The sequence below is a fragment of the Mus caroli genome, unplaced genomic scaffold (genome assembly GCF_978045245.1).
Source record: "Mus caroli unplaced genomic scaffold, Mus_caroli_1 scaffold_9, whole genome shotgun sequence".
In the NCBI taxonomy this organism is placed as follows: Eukaryota; Metazoa; Chordata; class Mammalia; order Rodentia; family Muridae; genus Mus; species Mus caroli.
The window spans coordinates 88,245,692-88,273,070 of NW_028227264.1; the positions used below are offsets into that span (position 1 = coordinate 88,245,692).

Here is a 27,379-nt window from a genome sequence, read left to right on the forward strand (position 1 = left end):
TGAGTTCTTGAACCTGTGCTTTCAGAGACTTTAGGGGTCCTAGACTCAGGTCCTAAAGCGTTCTCAGCTTCTACACAGCATTCATTATTACCAATAGTACATTTTCCAGGTTAGACACTATGGAGAATGGTAGATTTTTATTTTATTTATTTTTTTAAATTTGGGAGTGGGATCTAGATACATGCTCTGGCTGTAATTCCCATTCCAAATGAAATGTAGAGAACACTAATAATCACACCAGCAAAGAATGACCCTACATGAAAGAGGAATGCCTTTCTCAGCTTGCTCCTAATGAGTCCATGATAGATTTTTCCAAAGGCAAACCCAATATCCTGCAGCCGTGAATAAATGTGGTGAAGAATATTGGCTTTAAACCAGACATAGTATCCTTCCTCGTAAGGAGTCATTGCTAAAAAGGGACTAACGCTGCCCACACTTTGCTGTGAGAACTGAGTGAGATTACTATGGGAAGGATTATGAATGGAGAGTCATGTTGTGAATTACAAAGCACAAAACTTGTTCTTTTCTAGACAGATTTGGTTTCATACATATATTATTAATTAGCATGCTTGCTTTTACAGTTCTGAATAGAAGCACTTGAGATGTCTGGCCTGAGGCAAGGGTATGTAGCAACAGGAAGCAGGAACTATGTAAAATCCATGACACCTGGGCAGAATCTCAGTTCCTCTAACTAGGCACTATCTGATCTTGAGCAAAGCCTGAGCTCACCGTGCCTCAGTTTCCTTCTCTGTAAAGTATCCTATGCCATCCCCTATGCTTCTGGGCATGCCCAAATCCAACAGGAAGCAAAGCTTGGCTTTTAAAATATTCTTCCTCAAAGAGACTTCCAGAATGCCATACATGGCTTGTTCTTTCTTGACATGGCAAGGATAGAAATGAGGCTAACACTGATAACTACTTTATTCTTACAGTTTTCTTTGTATATTTTACAGCCATGCACTCAGTGTGGCTGTTCTGATAGTTACTTGTTTTATGGTCATTCTCTGAATCCTAAAACTTAGCTATCACCAATTCTTGAAACGCAGTGGCCAGAGAGCATTATAACATGAAATGATCCTGATATGGAAGGACCATGTTTGCTTAGTCTACTTTCAATGGATTTTGCCTAGAGTAAAAACAAGAAAACAAAACAAAACAATTCCTGTTTTCACTCATTTTGTTGTTTTAACATATACTGAACTGCTCATGCTTAAAAAAAAAAAAAAAAAAAAAAAAACTAATAAAGGAAACTGTGAAATTATGTCCCCAGTAGAGATCAAACAGAACACTCTTCTATAAACCCTTTTTCATGAACACCTACTCAGCAGAGCAGGGCACAGTGCTCAGATGATGAACTAAAGACCTAAAGTCCTCAAGGAATATATGATCTAGGGAATTCCTTCCAGAGGGGAGACCGGCCAGAATCGAGAGGTAATCTCAGCAGCAGCATGATCACCCACCAGACAGCAGGATGGGTGTGGGAGGAGAGCCCATCTGTAACACCACAGATGGACTTTGGTATCAGTTTCCCTTGGAGCCTGAAGACCACATCCATTTGCAGTTTCCCTGCATAACTTATGTGTGTCAGACCCCACTTCCTTTGCACATTTTTCCTCTGGAATGGGACATTACCACCTCCTTCAAGATGCAGCTAAACATCACCCTTCTAGAAACTTCCAGACTCTTGAACAGATAGAGGGTCCCCTAGTCCTTGCCCCTGACACTGTCTCCCTGAAGGCAGAGGCTGAGATTTTGTTTCTCACCAGCGCCTGGTCATTGCTGACCAACATAATGCTTGATGAAAGATTAATGCTAATACCCTTAAGAACTAGTATAATGTGCTTAGATGGTAGCTTGTTTTGTACTGGGATTTTGGATTTAGTTCATGCAGTTCTATAGCAACAGTGGACTACAGACTATTGTTTTCCTAATTCACAAACAAGGAAATGGTGTTGCCGACCCTTCACCCCTCATGAGTACTCGACTTAAACTGTTGTGGGGTGCATCAGAGGCCAGCAGTCAGCTCTGCTTCTCACATGATACATCTCTTCAACCTGCTCCCACACCACCAATCATACTCTACCCTGTATACCTTCTTTTAAAGGACAGAGTCTGAATTATTCTGTTGACAAAGCTGGTTTCTGTCTGTCTGTCTCTCTCCCCGTCCCTCCCTCCCTGGTAAGGCTTGTGAAGCCAGACACCAGCTGAAAGGGAAGTCTTATACTTTAAGATGCTCACATGTCATAACTAGGTAGAAACACAAGAGAGACCCCAAGTTAAATGGGCTGCTGGCATAGTCAAAGTCTCCCTTTCTTAGGCACAGCAACACAAGAGTCACAGTCACTGTGTCACACCTTCACATACTCAAAAGGACACTACATTTAATAGGCTGAAGGAACAACTTAATTGGAGGCGTGGAAGAGAAAGAGGCAAGGTTTGCTTTACCTTGGAACAAGAATATTTTCATTGTTGGTCACTATGTGGTATGACCTCCCAAATACGATTTAAAACATAATTGAAGGAACAATTTTAAAGGGAAGGGAAGGGGAAGGGGAAGGGGAAGGGGAAGGGGAAGGGGAAGGGGAAGGGGAAGGGGAAGGGGAAGGGGAAGGGGAAGGGGAAGGGGAAGGGGAAGGGGAAGGGGAAGGGGAAGGGGAAGGGGAAGGGGAAGGGGAAAGGGAAGAAGGGGAAGGGGAAGAAGGGGAAGGGGAAGAAGGGGATGGGGAAGGGGAAGGGGAAGAAGGGGAAGGGGAAGAAGGGGAAGGGGACAGAGCCGTTACCTCCTGCAGCTGTCCCTGAGGGACTGCACCCTGCACCACATCATGTCTCAGCTTCCTCAAGTGCAGGAGCTTCTCTCTGTAATCGCTCACAGTTGCTGGCACGAGTTCAGCCTGGCGTAATATAGCAAAGGCTGACTGTCGCTCGGAGAGCCCATCATCCTGAAAAGCCAGACAAAACCCGAGGCAGGTCAGAGCCTTGATTCCAAAAGGAACGTGAGGTACGACTGAAGGGTTTTGTTTTGTGACATGGGATCATACTATGCATCCCTGGCTGGCCTGGAGCTCGTTATGTGGTTCAGGCTGACCTCAAACTTACAGAAAATACCTGCTTCTTGCCTCCCAAGTGGCTAGGACTAAATGTGGGTACCACTATGCTCAGCTTTAAGGTTTAAAAATAAAACAAACAAACAAACAAACAAAAAACCAACCAAGAATATGCTGAAGGAGGGTGAATCCTTAAAGCTCGATGGTCAGGCAGCCTAGCTGGTTCAGTGTGAAACTCTGTCTCTAAATATAATGATCAGGGTTGGAGTGGTGGCCCAGAAGTTAAGAGCAATGGTTGCTCTTTCACAGGTTCCTGGTTCAATTCCTAGCACGTCCATGGTAACTCATAAACTACCTGTAACTTCAGGTTCAGGAGATGACACCCTCTTCTGGCCTTCTCAGGTACCAGACATGCAGACATTACACACAAATACATGCAGGCAAAATATCCACACACATGAGAAATGATTAGCTCTAATGACACGCAAGCAACAGAAAAAAGCGGGCTGCATTTACTCATTCACATTTAAATATACATAGCAATAAAGAGTGTGAAGTGGCGGGCGGGGGGGGGGGGGAGGGGGCGGGGCATGGGAGAAGTTGGAGGGAGAAGGGATTTAACTATATTTTAGATTAAAAAAATAAGGTAGCAAACAATATAAGACACCAACATCGATCTCTAGCTTCCATATTCATGTGCAATAAATGTCTGGGCACACACACACATATGCACAAATACACATGTACGCCACACACACAGAGTAAACAGAAAGTTGTCAAAAGGATTCAAACTAACAGCATCTACTGAAATAAAGAAAAAATGCACACACACACACACTCTCTCTCTCTCACGCACACACACACACACACACACACACACACACAATGCAATTCACTCCTAGTCTTTGCATAACGGAGACAATTCTGCACATGCAAATATCCATCTGAGGGAGGTCACTGTGGTGCTGTGTTGGAAATTGATAACTGAAACCCAACTTAAGCTCTCATCAGCAGATGAATCGGTGAGACTGCAAATGTGGGAACTACTTAAACTTCAAAGGAAAGAGGCAAAACCAGAGGCACAGATATAGAAACTCCATGACAAACCAGCCTTCACCACGTCTGCTACCCAAGAGATTTGAAAGAACATTTAGTAGACTTAGTGGGAGACAAGAAAATGAATTCAAAAATACCAATTTTTATCATGTTTACACAGTTTCTGTAAAAAATATCACTTTGAAAATTAAATTATATATATGTTATGTTTTGAGTTTTTTATACTATCCATTCTAATAATTACAATACCTCCATTGAAACTGGAAGCCGGATGTCAAAATGATTTAGTATCCTTATTGTCAAAAGTCGAATCTAAAGAAAGTACAAGGGAGATTTCAGATTGCAATGTTTAAGTGAAGGAAGAAACGGGTGTGTGGCTGACGAAGTCCCCAGCTCACAAAATCCACGAGGCACTGTCTCATCAGCGCAAAGCCTGCCTTTTCTAGTCCTTGTTTCATATCCAACAATGGCCAACATTTAATTCCAACAGTAAATGAATTAAAAATAGTATGAGACTAAGTGGGTGAGGTTGCCCAATACACGATCACATTGTTTCCGCTGTGACAGTAATTAATTAAGCGCAAGGGCCTGACTACGCTTATATACAATTCAGCGACCAGCTCGAGGCTCCTTAGCAACACAGGGTAGCCCACACTCCAATAAGTAGGTGAACTACCTCAAGTACTTTTTTTCTTTTTTTCTCTCTTTCTCTTTTTTTTCTTTCCCTGCTCTCCTTCCCCCTCTTCTTCCCCCTTTCTCTCTCTCTCTCTCCTCTCTCTCTCTCTCTCTCTCTCTCTCTCTCTCTCTCTCTCTCTCTCCTCTCTCTCTCTCTCTCTCTCTCTCTCTCTCTCTCTCTCTCTCTCTCTCTCTCTCTCTCTCTCTCTCTCTCTCTCTCTCTCTCTCTCTCTCTCTCTCTCTCTCTCTCCTCTCTCTTTCTCCAAGACAGGAATATTGACATGTGAAATTTGTCAATTGATATTACCTGGCTGTCCTGGACCTCACTATGTAGACCAGGTTGGCCTTAAACTCACACAGATCTGCCTCCAAGTGCTGGGTTAAAGGTGTACACTCCTACTATGCCTGGTTTAAGTTTTATGTTTTCTAAATTTGCAAACTTTGTGAGAACAGCAGTGTATCACAAGAACACATTCTAGTTTTAAGTTGTAAGACACAGATAGGTTGTTTACCTTTTAGTATAAGCACAATTTTCTAGTCCATAAAATGTCTACTATACATGCCTGTACAATGGAGATTTAGTCAAACAAATCCCACCTATAAGTACATTTATCTAGTTTTTTCTTCTACCCTAGTCCTACTGAATTGGAATGGTTGGAGGCAGAAACCTAAGATTTGTAATTTTACTGATCATCCTAACCAGGCTTGCTGTGATCAGACTGTGGCCAGCGTTTAGCGATCTCTGATGGAAATCACCCACAGCAATACCCTGATGAGGAAGTGAGTGACCACAAGTTGAACTCACAACGCAGTGTTACCTTGGAGACACCAGTTGAGATGTTTGCTTGTAATTTGGGAAATAATTCCATTAAAGCCTCCTCAGAGAGTGGCCCTTTGCATCCACATATTGCTAGCCTCTGATAATAGAGATCGGCCAACAGCAACACAGATGGCTCCGTTGGAAATGTCCTGCAACAAGAGATTTACGAGAGTCAAACTGCATCATACTGCCAAGTTACTAAGAAATGTCCGCTAACGAGGGAAAGATGAAATGCAGCAGGCCTAAGTTTTATAGAGACATCCATCATCACTTTATAGCTGATGACAAGGTTGCCAAGTGAGTGATGTGCTAGCTAGAGGCAGAGGCAGGAGGACTAGAACCTCCGACGCTGCTACCCCAATCCACAGCGGTGAGCGGCAGCGGCACCCAAAGGGCAAATGTGAAATTTGTCAAGTGTTATCTGCATGCTAGGCACTGAGCGTGGGGAGGAAAAGCACAGCCCATACCCCAGCCTCCGCCGGGACAGGCTGCAGACCCTCCACATGCCAGTTTCATTCACAGACATGGCCTGAGAGCCTGGCATATACCAGTGATTTTTCTAGACACTGGATAGAAAATAAAAGACAAAGTTCTTATTCTCCTGAAACTCACATTCTAGGAAAAGGTTATCACAGTACACTAAAAAATACTCAGTAGTCCAGTGGTAAATGCTCGGGAGGAAAGCATTCAGGGGAGGAGGCTACAGAGGCAGCAAGAGAGTAGATGGCAGGGACCAGTGGTAAAGGGATACAGGATGGTCACAGAATACAGAAAAGAGGACATAAGGCTATCTGAAGGAAAAGCCCTCTAGGCAGAGGAGTGATGCCAAGGCCCTCTCTGATGCCTGCTCGCCTACCACCCTAATATACACACATACCTACAGGAACATTAGAGACCACTGTAGCCAGGGCCAAGTGAACAAGGAAACATGGGTGATGTCAGGAAAGGACTTGAGACTTTACTCCAGTAAGAGGGTTAGCACAGGAGAGCTTCCCAGCAACACTAGCCCTCAAGGCAGGAACTCTGCGGGGGGCTGCCCCATGCACAGTATATTGTTAAGCCAGAGCCTTGGCCTCAGCCTACTAGGAACCACAACAGACTTCTCAATAATGAACCAGTGCTTCTTCCAGAGTCAGCAGCTGGTCCATTGCATCACACAGCAAACAGATAGCAACAGGGAAGGTTCTTGGAAATGCAGGTCCCACACTGTGAGGCAAGATGTAGAAGCATGTATAGGTACCTCACTAAAGAGGTAAGAAAAGGATGCCTAGTGTATGTGAACCTTTGGTTTCATCCGCAGCATAACAAATGAATTTTTTCGTTTATATGCACCTGGGCTGGACATTGTAATGCATACTCTTTAATCTTAGTACTTGAGAGACAGAGCAAGGTGGATCTCTCTGAATTCAAGGCCAGCATGGTCTACAGAGTGAGTTTCAGGGCTGTGTAGAAATCCTATTTCCAAAACAACAACTACAAACCCAGCGTTTTAACTTTATAACCCCAAACCTAGGAATATTGTGAAATATTCCTTTGCAAAGATAACTGTATACTTAAAATACTTAGTCTGTTAAAAATTGTTTATTTTAGTTGAAGAATCTAATAACACTGAATTTTCCCATGTGACTGTGTTTAGGTGTAAAGATTTCTGTTATATCACACAACAGGAGTTTTTTAATATTTCACTCATTGTTAAGACAAATGGAAGCCGTTTACTTACAACACTAAGTGCTTCACTCGCCCCACAGGAACCAGGTGAAGAAGTTCAGAAGACTCTTCCACACTTAGCAGTGTAGTTACAGCTTGACAGAGAACAAATAAATGTCCTAGGGCAGAAATCCAGGAAAGGCACATGATTTCATTCTCAACTGTGAAACACCTCATTCACCAATAACCCTCATTACTTGCAGAAGGCTCATTTAAAGCGAATCTGTGCTTTCTAATACACAATAGAAACCAACAGAGGAAAGTTTCTAAGTCAGACATTTTATCTTTCTTCCAGTGAACATATGTTCAGAAGCAGAGAATAAAATCCATACCACTGACTGAGAAAGAAGCAAGCCGAGGTAGCGCCTCTACTCTAACATGAAGTATGTCAGGGTATGATTGTGTTCGGGTGAATAAATGAAGCAGTCTGAAGCAGAAGGTGTCTCTAAGAGGAAGGGAAGGCACAGGAGGTAGCAGGGGCTCTAACACCCCATGTTTTAACTTCTCCTAACACCTGACTTTCCTTGTGTTTAGGCAACTTATAGGGTCCAAGTAGCACAGGCCCTACCATATGGAGTTACAGCACTGTTCTCTGGCACACCAAGAGGAGAAGGGCTGACTGACCGACCTTTCCCAAAGCTCCCTCTGTCAACAGCCAGGAAGAGTGACTCTATGAAGCAGGACACAAGCGATATTGTCTTCTCTTTCTCAAGAGGTCTGTTATAAAGTGCAAAGAAGAAGAAAAATTTCAAATTTCTATTTAACAGCTTAGTCTCAGGATGTAAACGAATGGGTAACATTTTAATTGAAATGTTAAACATTTGTAAAACTGTTTATTTTCTTACCTAAGATGAGGTAATACCACAAGGGCTGCCCAAGACCGTGAAAGGTATGTGGCATCTTTATTTGGGGGTAACTGAACTATGGATAAGAGATGGCTTAAGACTGGGAACTGATCCTTTCTTCTCTTGGAGTCAGCCTTCCTCTGCTTTAAGTAGGATCTGAAGGTGAAAACAAGGAACAGGTATTTAACAAAGCACAAGTCTGCATCTTGAAGGGAGGAAGGGCTTGGGGTAATGGGTGGATGGAAATAAACAAACTCCACCATTTACTGACTGCTGGGGCAGGCTCTTCAATCCCATGTGCCGGACTCCCCTCTCTACTTTAACTGACTTGTAACCTAAGCCAAGTCCTTCCTAGGTCTAGGCTCTGCTGCGCACGGTGTGCTGCTGCATATCTGAAGGACCGGAGCAAACTCACTTCCTCCATTCCTCAGATCTTATTTATTTAAAATAGTATAGCTATGAGCCTGGGAAGCTGGAACTGACTCTATACACCAGGCTGGCCTTGAACTTGTGTCAATCTTCCTGTTTCATACCTTCTGAGTGCTGCTGGTATTACAGGCATGAAACACTGAAATCAACCACCCGTTCCCTTTTTCATGAACTTTACTATTTTCCAAATGATGAATGTTGTCACAATTTTTTTTTAATGGAAAATTTGGCAAATATCACTTTTATTATGATTGACAGTTCTGCTCCCCCTTTACATGCAACAAGGGTCCTCAATGATGGTTTGTGACTTACCATTTGTTTGTGGGTATATATTAGTTTATAGTTATAACTAGCCCTTTTCTATTCTTGCAAGCAACGTCACAGAAATGATGGGTAATATGTTTTATAATTTGTTCCCCGTGTCCAGTATGGTAACTTGTATAAGAGAAGTAGTCTGTCTTTTTGTTATTTAAATCAACAAAGTCACATTTTTTTTTGGTTCCATACTTGTTAGGACACAGAATATTTAGAAATAATAGATAGGTAAGTTAACTATCACCTCACTAGTCAACCTTTTTTTTTTTTAACTGGACAATATTTCTCTGTGTAGCCCTGTTGTCCTAAAACTCACTCTGTAGACCAGGCTGGCCTCCAACTCAGAGACCCGCCTGCCTCTGCCTCCTGAGTGTTGGGATCAAAGGTGTGCACCACCACCACCACCACTGCCCAGCTAGTCATAATATTTTGAGTCTTTCAAGACAATAAGCATGAAATGACAACCTATAAAAGTCTTATAAAATACTGAGATGATGTAAAAGAAAAAGTCATTATTTGCCTCATACTATCCTATAGTTAACTCCTCTTCTTGCCTGGAGTCTTGAACTCAGATCTTATAAGGTTCAATCCTTCCTGCCATTACAGTAAGTCCAAAGCACCACTCTAGAAGGGACTGATCCTTTCTGTCCCTCCCCGCTAACATGCCTAACTGCCTCAGTAGGTCCCTCTTCACATGTCGCTGTCTTCTGCAGGATACACAGGCACCTCATTCCCAGTCACACCCCACTGTGTACAGCAGTGGATGGGGCGTTAAATAAGCATTTTCACACCAATTCTCTCTCCTGGTTCTACAGTTTGGAGTTTTAGACAGGCTCTTGCTATGGACCCCAGGCTCACCTCAAACTCCAATGTGGCTTAGGTTGGCTGCCATTGCAACACTCCTACCACCTCGTTTGGGTTCTAGTCAAGTGTGAGGTGTCTGTGAGCAAATACATGTCACTACTCAGCTCAAATTATTACTCAATTCTCCACAGGAAGAGAGAGGTAAGACAAAGGTGACCATTCACACAAATCATTTCTGTGAAGAGTGGCAAAGGAACGTTGTCTCAGAGAAAAGAGACATGGAAGTTGTAGCAATAGCTTTGGGTTAAAAGATCTAATTTACTTATTTTACTAAGTACTCTGCTCAGGAGGATTACAGAACTGTGAGGGAGGACAGGAGCCTCATCAATCCCTTGGCTTCTCTGAGGGGAAGGAAGCAGAGAACCAAGCAGCTTCACGCCACAGCACAGGAGACACAGTTCTGGGGACGCCTGCAAGAATATGCCTACTAGAGGCTGACTGGCTTTGGGTTGTAAAATCAAGCTCCAAGGCCACAGAAATGATTCTCCAGAAGTTACTCATTATCTATGTCTCAAGAGCCAGAGCTCAGTTAAGGAAAACAGGGCTCTGTTTGGCATTTGACAGAAATTACTTTCAGAGTTAGAGACATCAGCAGGCACTGAGGAGCCAAGGCCCCAGAATCTCCAGCTCACCTAATTCCAAACTAAATGCTGTGAGCTATGGGGATGCTAGCCCTCACCCCAAAGACTGCAGCAAAGGTCAACGCAGAGACCTTAGCAGACTCTGGGAACCCCACGCACTTACCCTAGTGTCTCAAAAGGAAGCAGACCACAGGAATGGCAACACGTAGGTGTAGCCACTCCAACAAACACAAAATCAAGCCTAAAAACAAAGGACCGGGTGCTGGGATGGCTCAGCGAGTAAGGGTACGTGCTGCAAAGCCCAGTGACCTGAGTTTGGGTCCCAGAACCCACATAGTAGAAAGAAAGAAACTACACACACAAGTTAACCTCTGACCTCAGACATGTTCTGCGCCCATCCTCACACATGCTCATAAGAAGAAGGCGATCCATGGCCCCTCTAAACACGTTTAATACAACGTTATAAGTGAAACAGACTCAGGGACACAGAAGGAGGCCAGCCAACATGCCCAGGTGATTTCTGACAGAAGTACAGGGCAGCTTCATGGAGAACAGCTTTTCAACAAACGTTGCCAAAGCAAGTTAATAGCCTGATGGCCTAAACCTCAAATTTAATGTAACAATGAATGCACAATGGGCTGCAGACTGCATATGACACAGAAGGGAGGGAGGGAGGAAAGTCAGACTGGCTACACAGTGAGATCCTACCTCAAAACAAACAAACAAACAAACCCAAAAAACAAAACAACAAACACTTTTTTAAGGTTTGATAGAACTGTTGTTTCTGTCATGAATTAACAAATTGTATTCAAAATCATGCTTTCTTAAGTCACTATAATGTCTAATTACAGGAAGTGGGTAGCGATTCTTCGAATTTATCATAAACCCCCAAAATTCCACATTGGGATATTTGCAGAGTTGAAAATATGAATGGTCATAATAGCTTAATGTGCAGTAGCCAAGAGGCAGAAATAATCTAAATGTTCTTTCACGTGTTAATGACAAGTGTGACATTCTTACCAGGGAATCCTTCTTAGAAACAAAGAGGAGTGAGCTTACTTGATAGAGCAACCTGGGGAGTCTCAGAGAACTGTTCTGGGTGAAAAAGCCAACCAGCTGCAAAGGTTAAAAAAAAGGTATACTGCACGATTCTCCTTACAGTGACATGCTCACAAAAACAGGCAGGCTGACTGGTGGATACAGGGTTAGGGATGGAAGGAGAATGGCTACTAAGTAGACTGGTAGGTACAGGGTAAGTGATGGAGGTAGGATGGCTACTAAGGCCATCTAAGAAAATTGTGAAGAGTAGGGGAGAGGGGATGGAAGGGCCTGGGGGAGAAGAGAAACGATGCAATTGTTTGGAGGAGAAAAATGTACAAGGATGAAGGCCTTTGTGCCTTCAGGTGGTGGTGACAGCTCTGCGGAGTGATCACCTGCACAGACCCTCAGATCTAGGTACAAACAGCACTCAAGTAAACACACAGAAAACTGAGGCAGTCTCAGTGAGCCTAAAAATTGATTCTAGTTCTAGTACAGCAGCAAGATAATGAAGACTTTATCAGAGGGGACTATATATATATATATATATATATATATATATATATATATATCCTCTCTGTACATTTCTTAAAATTACACATGAATCTAAAATAATCTTAAAATGTTAAAAAATTAATAATCACTTCTAATCTTTATCACCATCTGGGATAAACAAAATTAATAGGTTTATGTTTCCATCCATACTTTTCCATGCTTACCCATAGCTTTGCAAATTGGAATCAAATTAATACTATGTGCACAGCCACAACTTGAGTCTTTCCCACACTTTATCACGCACATCATTCTAGATATACAGATCCAGGTAGATAGACCGATCCAATCATCATTTTGGGTAGTATGCTTGAACATTCAATTAAGAATCAATAATCTTACCATCAATACCGGCAGTAGATTTAGAACTTACCCCACTGTCTGCTGTGAGAAACCCAGAGGGTATTTTTCAATGGCCATGGAGCCGGCAGTGGGAGGAGGAGCTTTGTGCAGAATGAGCTTGGCTAAAATGGCCAGTGCTTCATCACTGACCACAGAGTTGTCCACCAAGAAGCAATTCTCAATGTACAAGAGAAAGCTTGGCAGGAACAGCTGAAGACAAAAATAGGAGATTTACATGCATTACAGAAGCGAAGTCCAGGACACCCAGGAAAGAGATCCTAAGAGAGTGTTACAAAGGATCAGCACTGAAGTTCTCCATGGAGACTATATGGCCAGCCATACTGGGAACACTGTGACAGAAAAGGACTACAACCGAGAAGTTAATGTCTGGGCTACTACCAATGCAGTGCAAGGAGGAATAAACACATCCCAGATACACTGACTCTCATATCCTGCCACGAATACCCTCCCAAACCTGTTAGAGCTCCGACTGAGAGGAGAGCATACACAGGGATGGGAGGGAGTACAGGGCCCAGGAACCAGGAGAGAAACAAAGGCTACCCCAGCAGAACGTCTGTTCAATGCTGAGAAAGCAGGCCTAGACAGGAGGAACCGAAGGCAGGAAGAGCAGGTGTGTTGCCCACAGCTTGCCACTGGAGTGTTGAGAATGCTGCTGGGAAACCGAGTCACAGACAAGGTATTCAGTGTGTGAAGAGTGAGGCAACTGCTCATTCAGGCAAAGACAGGCAGACATAAAAGGACAGGACATACAACTCTAAAATTCTTCTCATTTATAAAACGTAAGTGGCAGATATGGATTCAATCAAACACACCAAGATAGAACTTTCCTGGAAAGGTGTGCAGGATAATGGAACTAAAACTAATCTACCGGAGGAGGGAGTCTACTGATGAGGCCAAAACTAGCTTGTCACACAGAGAATACCCTTAGGTGAGTTCAGAATAAATACCAGGGAAAATAAGATAAAGAATACTTGTGGCTACTGCTGCTAACACGGGAAAACAAATGATTTGGTTTTTTAGCCTTGTCTGACTGGTTTAAACCAATACACACACACACAGAGGTCTTTTAGTTTTTCTGATTCAAGGTCTCAGGCAGTCTTTGCTAAGCCTGAACACCTGATCCTTCTGTCTTCATTTCCCAGGTACTGGGATTATAGGCATACACCACATCTGGATAAGATGTATTTTTTACTCCTCTGTGTGTGTGTGGGGGGGTGGGTGGGTAAGGGGTAAGATGGGATCTCATATAGTACAGGTTGGTCTGCCTTGCTATGGAGCTAAGAATGAAACTATTCTCTATGCTTTAAGTTCACATTCAAGTTCTTTGAACTGACTTCTCAGTTTTACCAAATGGTTTTCTAAATAATTCAATTACTTCTAGAAACATAGTGGCTGTGACTGTCATTGGGGTGTGTGTATATATGTGTGCATATGTGCCTTGTGACAGAGTCTCACTGTGACACTGGCTAGCTTGGCCCATTATACAGTCCAGGCTGGCCTTGAATTCACACTGGCCTCAGCCTCTGAAGTGCTGTGAGTACAAGCTTGCATCACACTTGGGTTCAGGATTTTTTGGTGTGGTGGTTTTGGAGACGGGGTCTAAACAGCCTGGACCAGCCTTAAACATTCTGTCAAGATGGTCTTGAGCTCATCTTCCTGCCTCCACCTCCCAAGTGCTGGCATTTGAGTCTGCACTGTACAGATAAGTATTTTAAATGACTTAGTATACAGTTTCATGTGTAACTAAATTGAATATAATTTCTTTATTGACTGAATATAATTTCTTTAAAATTATATTAACTAAACTAGCAAGCACTGAACCTATTCCTCTCAAAGGGGCAGCAGCAACAACAACAAAGAAACCACAGGATTTCAAATGTAATTATTTCATGACACATTTATAAAGTGCCTTAAAATTAATGTCTTGCTTACCTGCTCAAACTGCTTCATAGCAAACATGACTTCAGAAAAATCCAAAACCAAACGTCTCTCAAATTTGCTTTCGAATACCTGAGTAGCAGCAGAGATCAGAAGTATCTGTAAATATACACAGTGGTCCTCTACTCCCCCCAGGGTGACTACAGTCAGGGATGGGAGGCACACCACATGCCAACCAGTACTCCATGCAGAGGCTTGGCGGGCTCTGAGGGAACTCAGATGCAGAGCAGGCATCTCAGTGACTGTAATGGGCCCTCAAGGATGCTTGGCCCCTTCCCAGCTATAGGCAGCCACAACAGCAAAAGCAGAAGGTTCCAGAGGAACCCAGGTTTCTACTCTCAGTCCCATTCTAACCTGCTTTCCAAACCCACTAGACTGCAAACAGCTTAGCATGGCCCTGCTCAGAATTCTTCCAGGGTCTTCCCTATCTACGGGATAAAGCCAAACTTTTCAAAGCCAAGAGAGCTCTTCTCCTATGGTATCCACACTTTCCTAGTGCCCCTTAGCCCAGACTACGTGCATTTGTGAAAACAAGTCAGTCAGGAATGTTCCTTCTCCAGGTGGTTTTTTTTTTTCTCCATTGGCAAAAACTTTAATACTACTCCAAGTATGTGTCCTTTGAAAACCTTTCTCTTTTCCTCTAGTAAGTAGAATTAACAATTATAATTCAATAGACACCTCTAAGCTCTTCGTTCACCATGATAAGTACTCACTCCCAAGCTCCCTAATCCCTTATCAGAATGGTAGGCACCATACCCACCCTGAAATACATAGCCCACACACACTGTACAGTAGCCTACGCATGCTCCCTAGTGTTTGCTTAGGGATTTAGCTGTTATTGTACCATTGTGCTTGTTTCCATGAAGGCATGACGCTCCCATCTCCCCAACAAGAACAATCCCTTGAAGGCAGAGCCTTTTTCATGCTTCATCTGTATACGCAGCAGACATAATTAATGCTAAACACATTACTAACTACACAAGTAACAGCTGCTAACATGAATTACCTTTTCTACTGTTTCTTTGATGAGGGTCTCTGGCAAGGAAACATTCTCAGCTAGGAGCAAAGCAGAAACTACATCCAAGAGAGTCTTCCGGCAAGATGTGGAGAGACTGGCTGTCTGTAATGCTTCAGACAATACCTGTAAAAACAGAAGAAAACACAAGGCACGCATAGCAATCTCCACTCCACCCTCCAGTGCCGGGGATCATGAGTCCTCTGCATGTGCTAGGTGAGTGTACAACACAGAGCTACAATACACCCCAGCCCCAGCTTTTAACAAGCTCTTAGGCACATCAGACTTGGGAACTCACCCCACAAACGTCAGCAGGCCGTGTCATCTTGGACCCACTTCCGTGTTTCACAACGATCAGGTATGTTTCTAGCAAGCGCCTCATCTGTTCAGAGTTCTCACAGCAGTTTGCTTCTGTCACTTTGTTGTGTAGCTCCAGGAGCGACTCCTTCAAATCAAGAATGTAATGGAGAAAATAACTACAAAACCCAAACCCATGGCTCAGGCAGTCACAGAATACTCTGGGACAGCCCCTCCTCACGCTGTGAGGCTTTATAAAGAAGGAAGATGAATGTTTCAAGCATCACTAGACGGCAGCCAGGATTCACGGAGCACCCTGCCCTGCGTTCTTTGGAAGTCCCGACTCACCCTCACAGCCTCCTTGACATAGGCAACATAGCCCCCATTTTAGCATATGAGAACACCATGCAACTGGCGCTCTAAATAACATCTCTGAGTCACACTAGCAGCGAGAACAAGATGCCAAAAAACTCTAGCAATTTTCACAACCACCAAGCTCCACTGGTGTCAAAAGACAAGAGGGGGAGGAAGAAGATGGATGTAATCAACGTATAGAAGCAGCATAGGAAATGTACAGGAAATGATGCTGAAACACAACGCCCAACAGTATGCTGCCCTACTCAGAGCAGCAGAGATAGAGACGCAGACGGTCGGGTTACATACCCATTCTTAACAGTTAAAACAGTTAGAACTTACTTGCAAACAGTCAAAAAACACACCAAAATGTTCCTTATATATATACACGACAGAGGATTTGGCCATGGTTTTTAGGGTCTCCCCAACTAACATCCACGGTAGTTGAGTTTCTGTTTCGGTGACTGGTCCTAGCTTTTGCAAAAGGAGCTTCAGTGCCTGTGGGAATGCAAGAGACAGCAGTTAAATGCTTTTCAATAACATTTTCTTTTTTAAAAAAAGAAAGCATTAAGCTAAGCATTAAGCTGTGTTTTATCACTGATCTTATTAAAGATTTGGCAGCTTTGACTATTAATTCTGTAGCCCAGGCTGGGTTTAAATTTTCAGTCCATCTGCCTCAACATGTCGGGTGCTGGGATTACAGGTGAGTAACCACCACACTGCCCAACCTTAGGATGGGGAATTTGTCACAGAACCGCCTCTCCCTCCCTCTCTATCCATGGCCATCAGTCAAGCACTCAGGATCAAGAAGACGGAAGCGATTTTGTAAGTAAAAGCACCCAAAAGCCACATCAGGAGGACAGTGTAAGCCTGCCTCTCCCCAGTGTGTGCTTCCTGTGCACCCCAGACGCCCCTCCTCCTCATCTGCTTGATCCTCTTAGACACAGACTCCAAGGACTGCTCCCCACTCATTACCTGGCCTGTGCAGGAGTGAAACATATTTCTGACTCCCTTGCACATTTCAAAGAGCAGCTGTCCAACTCCTTCCACTTTCTCTGGATGTTCATTAAGATCAAGAAACATTAAGTTGAAAAGTGCATTTTTATCAGAGACCTAAAATGAGAAATGGGAAATTGCATTTACAAATACAAGTATGTCCAACTAAGAAGTCAGGCTTCCTATTTTATATATTCATATTTAAATGGACTCCTGAAGCTTCTCAAAGGCACAGACGTAATAACTTCATACTAGAATTTTGAACTTGCCTTGCAATAGTCACATGAGGGTGATAAATTGGTGTGATAGGAAGGCATGTGCTAAGAAAAACAGCATAAGGCAACACTATATCTTTTAAAGTAAACCAAATATTCACATTTTATAAACATAAAAGAAATTTAATACTAGTTTTAATTTATTACCAAAACCTAAAATTCACTAGGAAAAATCCAGACAAACACAAATGGTACAATACAATTGTTCCCTTACAAGAAATCATTACAGAATTCCCTACACTGACCAAAGGGCACTTTATATTATGTACACTGAAAGTTATAAAAACCCAAATAAAAGAATGATCCAAATTATAGCTCACTAACTCCCAAAAAAAGACTAAACCTTATGCAACATGCAACATAAGCTGAGAATAACCAGCTTCATTTATGTATTTACAAAAGTTACTTCGTAATCACTTCAAAAACTATCTATTCTAGTCATCTGATTCTAAAAACTATCTATTCTAGTCATCTGATTTTTGACAATTTACTCCCAATAAACACAGAAATTATCACACTAACCTTTCTCATCAAGAAAGTAAAACTTTCGGCTGCAAAATTTCTTATATGTAGTTTTTTATGAGCCAAGAGGGTGCTATACAAGCTGTAAAAGGAGAAAAACAGGGCAGCTCCGTCAACTGCATCGGTTTAGTACAGACCTGCTACGTGTCAGCAATCTCGTCATCAGTGCTAGGCATGCACGTGGTTACAGATACTCAAACATCAAAAAGAAGGTGGAGGCCAGAAGCAATAGGCTAAGTGGCACTGGTCCTCACAGAAAGTCATGAAACGGTCACACACAGTGAGTTCTGAAAGGCAGCATGAACTCAGCTGTGAACTGGGAAGCTTACCATTAGGAAAAGCACAGATAGGGTGAGCAGAACTAACTAGCCGTATCAGGGAATAGTAAGGAGACAAGAGGCACACCTCAGAGAGGAGGGTGAGATGGCTAGGGAGGGTGGGAAATGATGGAGAAACATGCAGCTCGGAACCCCAGCCAGGCACAGGAGTCTGGGCAGTAATTTGCATTTCTGCAAGTATTTCCTCTGCACTAGTTCATTCAATCAGCACAGCTCTATGAGCAGGTACTATTACTACCTCCATTATTTAGATAATGAGTCAAGGGCAAAGCTAAACAACTTGTTCATTGTCATATACCACACAGCTATAACTATAGAACCGCAAGGTCAGTCTGCCTAATGATAGAAAACAGAGTATGCTGTCCTATTTCTGTCATGTTCCTAGTATCTAACAACGTTCAGAACAGCAGGTGTGAATAAACACTTGCTGAATACCATACTTTCTGTAAGGTTAATTTGGCAGCAACATACAAGCTAAAGAAAAAAAGAGGCTAACGATCTAGTTAAAAGGCTAGTCAGGTAACAGAAGCATGGCCATCAAGGCAAGTATTAGCAAGAAAAGGAAAGGCCCAACCCAGAAGGTATTTCAGGAGTCCCTGCAATGGAGCTGAAGGCCTTCCAGTGATCTAAGACTCTATGATCTGTCCTGTTCTCCATCCTAACATAAACACACAAGGGCTTCTGTTATGTTTTATTTGTGACTATACCAAGTGAGTTAAAACAGGAAGCAGTCACTACAAGTTCACTGAGCTTTATAAATGACAGAAGAGATTTTGGAATCCTGGGTAACTAGATCAAAGATGCCTCTAAGGAGCCACGAGGAAGATCGCTGGCATCTTTGCCTGGTTCCACACCCATACCTTCTATTGGAACAGGAGAAATAATTGGAAAAACAGATGAAAAGTCCCATTTAGTCTGATTTAAACATTTAGGAATCTTTTCTTTAAACAAAAAGCCACCAAGAAATTCAATCTCCTTCCACATCCCTGTGCATATAAAAAATGGTATCTCTTTTGCTAAGCATATAGATATATGCTGAAGAAATATATATCTATATCTACCTATTGCTGGACAAGCACCAGCATTTTAAACAGTTTTCTTAAATAGTTCAGGGGTTTGCAGAAGATAAGATTACAAAGAAATATAATAACACGTCTGAGATCTAGTCAACAAGACAAAATAAAATACAGAGAGATCCAAACTTCAAAGCTATCATGGCTAGTAAGTAGGAGGGGGGTAATATGATGAACTCCAAGTCAAGTTTGGATGGGTGGGTATAATTTTAAGAGTTGAGGAAGAAAGAAAGTAGGTACATACAAATTTAAGATATACACAGCAGACTGACAGGTTAAAATGTAGATTACCATGACTGGCACATCAACTCTGTATAAGGAAATAATTAGGCAGTGTGCTGGAAAGGTATTCTGGAGTCAAGGAGAGGTCAGAGCAAAGGAAGAAGGCAGCGCAGAAGAAAAGGGGCACCTGTATATCTTGGACATGTCCTTCACCATCAGTCTCCACAGGTACTTGTAAAGATACGAGAGCGAGGTGAAAGCCCATTCTAACAGTTCTGTGTCCTGAGTCTCCAGGATGGACGTGATTGCCAGGAAGAAGTCTTCAAAGTGGGGGTAGAAATCAGTCTGCAGATCTCGTGCCAACTGTACTACTAAACTGGATTGAAGAAGAAGCAACCAATTACAAATAAAAAGCTGATCAATAATATAGATAGCCTATGATCGTTTCATGAATTAAAACGAAGAACTTCTAATCAGGCCTCTGTTGTTGCGGTCTTAGTTTTTGAAACAATATCTTATGTTGCTGTACAACCCAGGCTGGACAAGATCCACCTGCGTCCACTTCCTGAGAGCAGGGATTGATTATACAGTGTGCCATCACTAACAGCTCCAATCTGAAGAGATATAAAATCCTTCCAACCTTAACACGTGAGCAAAGAAAGTAAACCAGAAACAGTTATGGCAGAACTGGGGGCCACCCATCCCTGGTCTCAAGTCAGAAACAGTGATAGCAGAACTGGGACCACCCATCCCTGGTTTCAAGGAAACATACAGCTCTCGTAGGAGCCAGAACAAGTGCAATGTACACCCAGGATGCTGCTTTACAGAAACACATCTTTTTCTGATACAGTAAACTAACAGGGAAGGCATACTCATCCCGCTTCTAAATTATAGACCATAATTTAAGGCCAGTGATGAAACATGGTTTTCCTTATAACTCAGTTAAACACTATTGAGCCTTCATCTGAGATGACTTACTCCAAAAGAGGTTGGTAGGCAAAACTGTTCCTAATTTGCAGGTGAGTCTTCAAGCTCTGGACGATTTCATTTTGATGATACACCAACTGGTTAAAAGACTGACATTTGTCAATGACTTCTTTGTAAAATTTCCCTGGATTAACAAAAGGAAAAAAGAAAGAAAGCAAAAAGGATTATGTTCTATTTCTCCATCGCATCACTAGTTGTTGGGAACATAAAAAGTGCAAATTATGGGAAGATGAAGTACAAAGAAGGAGACGGTACCGAAATGTTCCGTAAGGTTCAGCTCTCTCCACTTCAGCAGAGCCTCGAAGAAGTAAGTCTCCACGTCCTGCCAAGAGCAAGGCAGCTGTTAGTGAGGCAACTCTAGGACAACTGACCAAGCTGCAGAGCACAGACCACAGCCAGCATCATAGGACAAGGATCAAGGGTTTAAAACCCCCCTTTTTGTGTTTTGAGAAGAGGGGAGAACCAACCTCCTCAAGCCGCCGCCGGGAGTCTACCAGCAGCAGGTGAATCACAAAAACAAGCCTTGCTGCTTTGGCTGCAGCAAATAACTGTCTAAAGCCCAAGTAATAGTCACAGGGAAAACTGTCTGCAGAGGAAAAATGTAGGACTCTTCAGTTCTGCATTCTGCTTTCAGATGTGTGGACGACTACAACCCTACAGGGAGGAAATCTGGTACTTTATTTCGACATAAAAGTAAACATGTCCTTCCACCAGCAATTTTACTTTCTAAGCCATTACTTTAAAAACTTACACACATAAAGGTTTATTACTCTGAGAAGAAATCAAAACAGCTTAAGATCCAACAGTAAGGCAAGAGTTGTACTACTTCTGTGGCCTATACAAATGCAAGTGTACTACACGGCTATTAGACTAGGAGCTGGATGGTATTGGCGCACGCCTTTAATCCCAGCACATTCAGGAGGCAGAGACAGGCAGATTTCTGAGTTTGAGGCCAACCTGTTCTGCAGAGCAAGTTCCAGGACAGCCAGGGCTGAGACAAGAAACCCTGTCTCAACTTTCCCTACCCCCAAATTATATTAGGGTTGAGGCTATAACTCAGTGGTAGACAGCACCCCTAGCATGTGTCCTTGAGGCCCTGGGTTCAATCCCCAGCAACAAATCAATAAAAATTAAAATCATTTTGTTGTCATTAAGTAGAAGGATGTTGAAGACACATCCCAGTGTGATAAAAGTGCTTTATATATATTGATTTTTCTAATTTTTCTTATTAAAAGCCAAAAACATGGGCTGGAGAGATGGCTCAGCAGTTAAGAACACTGATTGCTCTTCCAGAGGTCCTGAGTTCAATTCCCAGCAACCACATGGTGGCTCAGAACCATCTGTAATGGGCACCCAATGCCACCTTTTTGGTGTGTCTGCAGATAGTGACAGTATACCCACATACATGAAATAAATAAATAAATCTTAAAAATAAAAAAAGCCAAAAACTTACGGAAACTTCTACAAATATCTACACATATTAGCTTAATATAGTATATATTATCCTGCACTTTAGAAAAGTGAAGGATATAATGGTTTAAATACAGAAAATACAGACAGTATTTTCCTACTATAAATTAGTGTATCTTTTAATTGTATTCTGCTAGAATGTTAAAAATCACTCGCTGGATTGCTTGGTAAAGGAGGTAGGGCGGAGACAAAGTTTAGTAAGCCCTGCTATAAACAATGACTTACAATGGAAACGTCACATGCTAAGCATGGCTTTATGAGGGTCTGCTTTCATTGTCTTAGAAAGACTCTTACCTCGTGGAAACAAAGCCATCTAGCTGTGTTGGAGACAGACATGAAGAGTCTCCTGGCTGGTTTTATGTCAACTTGATATAGGGAAGAGTCATTTTGGAAAAAGGAACCTTAATTGAGAAAATGCGCCCACTAGATTGGCCAAGGAGGAATGCCCGTGGTAATCTTTTTGGTGGCTCACAACCATCTGTAATGGGCATCCGATGCCACCTTTTGGTGTGTCTGCAGACAGTGACAGTGTACCCACATACATGAAATATGTACATGTGAGAGGGCCCAGCCCACTGGGGACCATGCCACCCCTGGAAGGTCCCGGGTGGCATACAAAAGTAAACGGAGCAAGCTGTGGAGAACAAGCCAGTACACAGCACTCCTCAATGGCCTCTGCTTCTGTTCTGGTCTCCAGGTTCCTGCCCTGAGTTCCTCCCCTTGTTTTTAGTTGTAGTCTTGATCATAGCAATAGAATTCTAACTAAAACAACAAGAATGGAGACCAACAACCCCCACTGTAAGATGTGTAACTGAATCCATTTTGGATCATTCAGCCTAAGAATTTTTTAAGGAAATTTCTTACGAAAAGATGCTAGTACACACTCCTTATGTTTTTTTTTTTTTTTTTTAATTGTACACTCTCATCTTTAACATTTTATTGCTTGGTGCTTTTGACCTCTCCTGTAGCTTACGCTAAAACCACCTGCTGAACTCAAGTCTGTAACTGCGCCTCTGCATTCACCTGTGCTCTAGATTCACAAAGGTTTTGAGACAGGGTCTCACCATGTAGCATGGTTGACCTCCTACTCACAGAGATCTGCTTTCTAGGTGCTGAATATGGGATTAAATGTGTGACCACCACACTCTGCTAGTCAAATGTGTTTCTGTGTTTCCCTTGGTGGTTTAGTAGGAGTTAGGATTAACTGTGCTTTCTGGAACTGTCCCTTTCTCTCAAATATCCCATGGACACTGTAATTTGCATGGGTCACAGGTACTACACATCACACTGAGCAAGTTCCAAGTGCAACTAATTATCTCCCTCTCCTAAGAACCGCATGCTCTCTCTTATTAGCACTCAGTGCCTATCCTATCTCCAGAGAGTGTATATGCACATGTGAATGGCAGAGTCTTGCTATGTAGTTCCGGCTGGCCCAGACTTTGTAATCCCCCTTCTTCATCCTTACCTGGAATCCCTTCACAGATTGTTGAGTGGTAGCTTCAACCATCCGGCTATTGTAACCTAAAACCTGAACCTGCCTTCTGTTCCTCTCCACATATTCAGTAGGTCAGTTCCCACTCTTGAATGTAACATCCCCGAAACTTCCCTTCTGATTTGGTTACCACTATCATAATCATTTCTCATACAGACATCAGATCTTCTCTGCTAGTTTACATCCTGCTCTCCTTCATGTTAAAGACAGACAGGCTAAAAATCTTAAGCCTGATCATGTCACTTGCTCCCCTGCTTACAGTTCAGGAACAGAATCCTATGGCTTTAGGATAAAATCCAAATTTCTCAGCACATAAAACTCTTTAAGATCTTTCCTATCTCTCCAGCTACCCTCCTCTGCTGTTCCAGGCACCCCACTCGTGTGCACCCTACACACATCTATAAGACTGAACAGTTTTGTAGTGCTTTAAATGGGACATACATTCCCGAGCTTCGGCTATTTTGTGCAGACTTTTCCCTTGGCCTGGAAAAGCCACTCTTGTCCTCTTGCCATGCTAAAACCTACAGCAAAACTCAATTCAGGTCCCATCTTAAAAATCATCTTCTGACATCCTTTCTGACACTCTCAGAAGGCTCCTTTCACTGAGTTCTCAAAGCATTTTATGCTGGTCTAGATGTTATCATTCAACATGCTAAAGTGGTAGAAGACAATGCCGGCAAAGACCCGGTACAGAATCTCCTCAGTAACAGATGAAGAGCTGAGGTTGAAACCCCAAGTTAAAGGTGTCAACGCTAACAAGACTGAGGTTAAGGTTAAGGCTTTTAAGAAAGGCTAGCAGAAGCCGGGCGTGGTGGCGCACACCTTTAATCCCAGCACTCGGGAGGCAGAGGCAGGCGGATTTCTGAGTTCGAGGCCAGCCTGGTCTACAAAGTGAGTGCCAGGACAGCCAGGGCTACACAGAGAAACCCTGTCTCGAAAAACCTAAAAAAAAAAAAAGAAAGGCTAGCAGAAGCACTAAGGGCTTGGTGCAGCAAAAAGGAAAACCCTTCTTCACAGAAGATGGCAGGTATGTGGTTAGAACCGGAGAAAAGTGCAGTTTAGTATCTTCGAGAGGAAGGAACTAAACACCGGGAAAGTGATTTCACTAAAATCACTTTAAAATTGGAGCTGCCAAAAAGTACAGGTCTGTAGACCCGCTTGCAATGGATATAAGAAAACAAGAGTTTCCAGTAACAAAACCCAATTGAGAATCAAGTCAAGCCAACTGAACAAGGCCAGGATGACATGCACCATCCGGTATGGTACTTCTCTCGAATGATTCCAGCTAGCTGCATATAGCTATTGAGGGTTTTAGGTTTAAAGTGAATGAACATATTTGCTGTGTGTGGTTTTTTTAATTAGACAATACAGGTCTAAATCACTGCATGTACATCACAAATGGCTTGAAAAACAGCTTACTTACACTGGTGAGAGAAATTTAAAACTCCCTCTTACCTCGTCATAGCTTGCAGTTCTGTCGATACGGTGAATAATATCAATGTTCACATTCCCCAGTCTCTCCGCAAATGTAAGAAACTGCAGAGAAAAAGCATATTTAAGACACATTAGCATTCGATGCTTATCAGGTTTTGATATCTGCTGGAGTAAAACTACACCATAATCACATCAAATTCTGAACACAGAATGTTTAGAGCTTCAGTGAGCAACCTCTGGACCATCACCACAAACAACAGTACCCTTAGCGCATCATTTCAGACTCGTGGTTTCTATTGATCATAAAATATGTAACTTTTTAAAATAAGAGCAGCTATTACTTATGAAACACAAAAGGTAAATGTAAGAACTCTAAACAAAAGCAGTTACTACTTGAAGATAATAAATACTTGTACTTTTTGCATAACTTACTTCATCTGTGTGTATTTCTTTTTTCTTTTTTTCTTTTAAGTACCCTTGGAACAGGCTATGTAGCCAACGATGACCTTAAAATTTAAGTTCAGACCCTCTTGCTTCTACATCCCCAGGTCTGGGGTAACAGGCATTTAGCCATCACACCTGTTTTTGTTGTAACTGTTGTTGTTTTTAATGGGGATCCAACCTAGGGCTTCCTGAATGTTATTCAAACACTCCACCAACCGATCTACCGCCTACATTATGTTTTATCAAAAACAATTTCCACACAGACTGGAACCTGGACGAACGCTTTCACACCACACCGAAAGCACAGGGATCTCGCTAAGTTGTGGGAACAAGTATATTTTTTAAAAAACAGAGAGACTCGGTTACAAAAGGGCTTGGAAAGGCATTATAAAGTACGACAGCAGCCAGCAGAAGTCATTCGCCACTTGCCAGCTCGCCCTACCCTTTCCTCCGTTCAGTCTTTAAAGTTAGAAGGGGGGACTCGGTTGCAGACGATCCCCTGGGCCAATCAATTTGAGCCTGGAGTGAAGGGAGTTGCCCAGACAGGCCAGATCTCACCGCTAAAAGGCGGACTCTGGAATTCAAGTTTCCTCACTCCCCTGCGAACTAATGTTTTTTATTCTGGCATAGTCTCCCATTTTCGCCAGAGCCCCGGGCAAGCGATTCCGGCTCTGCCCCGACTTGCAGGCCTGGGGTTAAGGCGATCAGCTGGTCAGGCAGAGGCAGGGCGAACCGCGGCTCCCGGCCCAAACTCCCGCGCTCACCCGGTACGTGTTCTCGGTCTTGTGCGAAAGTGGCTTTGGCTTCATGACTGCGGCGGGACAGCGGCCCGCGAGGGTCTCGGGACGACAGGAAGGGATCCGTGGGCACTACGGAGGAGAAAGTTACTCCCACGCGGTACTCTCCAATGCTCGGTTGCCTGCTTTTCCTCACGTGTAGCTAGTGCCGCTGGGCGCCGCCATGTTGGAAAGCCAGGATGTGTCGGTCACGTGGGCGGAAGAGGCGGGCCGAGCATGCGTGCTCTTCCTGATTGTCAGTTGTGCAGTTTGCGGATGCACAGTTTTTACTACATGAGAAGTTGGCCAACACAAAACAAACTCAGTGGTATTTTTGTAGACGTTTTGTTTTGTTTTGGACATTGTTTGCCATATTTGTCATTTGCCTGTTGGTTTTGATTTTCGTTTTTGTAGATTGGTGGTGGTGGTGGGCTTGGTTTGGTTTGGTTTGGTGTTTTGGTTTTTCAAGACAGGGTTTCTCTAATCCCGGTTGTCCTGGAACTCACTGAGTAGACCAGGCTGGCCTCGAACTCAGAAATCCGCCTACCTCTACCTCCCAAGTGCTGGGATTAAAGGCTTACGCCACCACTGCCCAGCGTTCTTTCTTTTTTTCTTTTTTTTAAGAAAGAAGAATGTACAGTTGAATGGGTTGGGAGAATCTGAGAGGAGTTGGGTAAGGGAAAAACACGATCAAAATATATTGTATGAAAAATTTTAATAAAAAGGATAAAAGGGTTTTATTATAGAAAGAAAGCATAACCGTCACAACCTAACATTAACTGCTGTTTGCTACATACCGTGCACCATCAAAAGCTGTTTCCACCCATAATACAGTAATGCTGGTTTTAAACTCAAAATGTGAAATGTATGTTTGTTTGTTTGTTTTAAGCCCCCTTGGCATGCAAGGAAACCAAAGTTGGGCATCTTATAAGTGACGATCTTCATTCACACGCAGATTCTGAGGTCCAGGTTTTAGTTTAGTACTAGAAAATAAAATCTGGGTCTTCACGAATGCCAGGAAACAGCTCTACCACTAAGCTAGATCCTACAGCTCCTAATTATATCTATATCTATATCTATCTATCTATCTATCTATCTATCTATCTATCTATCTATCTATCTATATATATAGTGTGTGTGTGTGTGTGTACAGTCGATGAGCCATGCAGTTATTTGCACAAAAATTGATGGAGGAAGGTCCAAGTGCCAAGTCCTTGAGATAAGTTTCATCCTAGCCTGGCTTGTGAGTAGTCAGAGCCCATCGTGGGTAGAATACAGTGAGTGAATCAAGATATCTTTGCCCCCATTTATTACCTTTCCCGTTGTAATCCATTTTAATCCGTGGGAGTTCTGGGTATTTCTTCAAATCATGAAACAGTTCCCATGACTTTTGTACTGGGTTTGGTTGGCCAATCCATCATCATTTTATATAAGGAATAGATTTTCTGTCCCCATGA

General features: G+C 42.8%; 1 protein-coding gene across 1 annotated transcript in view; it reads right to left on the bottom strand.

Moving 5' to 3' along the window:
* Utp20 (UTP20 small subunit processome component) overlaps positions 1-26,109 on the bottom strand; it is an 81,159-nt gene extending 55,050 nt beyond the window's left edge. The window contains exons 1-18 of the mRNA XM_021175362.3: positions 25,911-26,109; positions 24,724-24,804; positions 20,562-20,628; positions 20,298-20,430; positions 19,507-19,695; positions 17,687-17,768; positions 16,869-17,006; positions 16,236-16,391; positions 15,541-15,687; positions 15,234-15,368; positions 14,222-14,299; positions 12,300-12,478; positions 8,148-8,303; positions 7,931-8,019; positions 7,316-7,421; positions 5,594-5,744; positions 4,350-4,412; positions 2,781-2,939 (exon numbers count right to left, since the gene is read on the bottom strand). Coding sequence (XP_021031021.1) covers positions 2,781-2,939; positions 4,350-4,412; positions 5,594-5,744; positions 7,316-7,421; positions 7,931-8,019; positions 8,148-8,303; positions 12,300-12,478; positions 14,222-14,299; positions 15,234-15,368; positions 15,541-15,687; positions 16,236-16,391; positions 16,869-17,006; positions 17,687-17,768; positions 19,507-19,695; positions 20,298-20,430; positions 20,562-20,628; positions 24,724-24,804; positions 25,911-25,955 — 2,154 coding nt within the window. The 5' untranslated portion in view covers positions 25,956-26,109. The remainder of the gene's footprint in view (positions 1-2,780; positions 2,940-4,349; positions 4,413-5,593; positions 5,745-7,315; positions 7,422-7,930; positions 8,020-8,147; positions 8,304-12,299; positions 12,479-14,221; positions 14,300-15,233; positions 15,369-15,540; positions 15,688-16,235; positions 16,392-16,868; positions 17,007-17,686; positions 17,769-19,506; positions 19,696-20,297; positions 20,431-20,561; positions 20,629-24,723; positions 24,805-25,910) is intronic.
* Between the last annotated feature and the right edge of the window lie 1,270 nt (positions 26,110-27,379).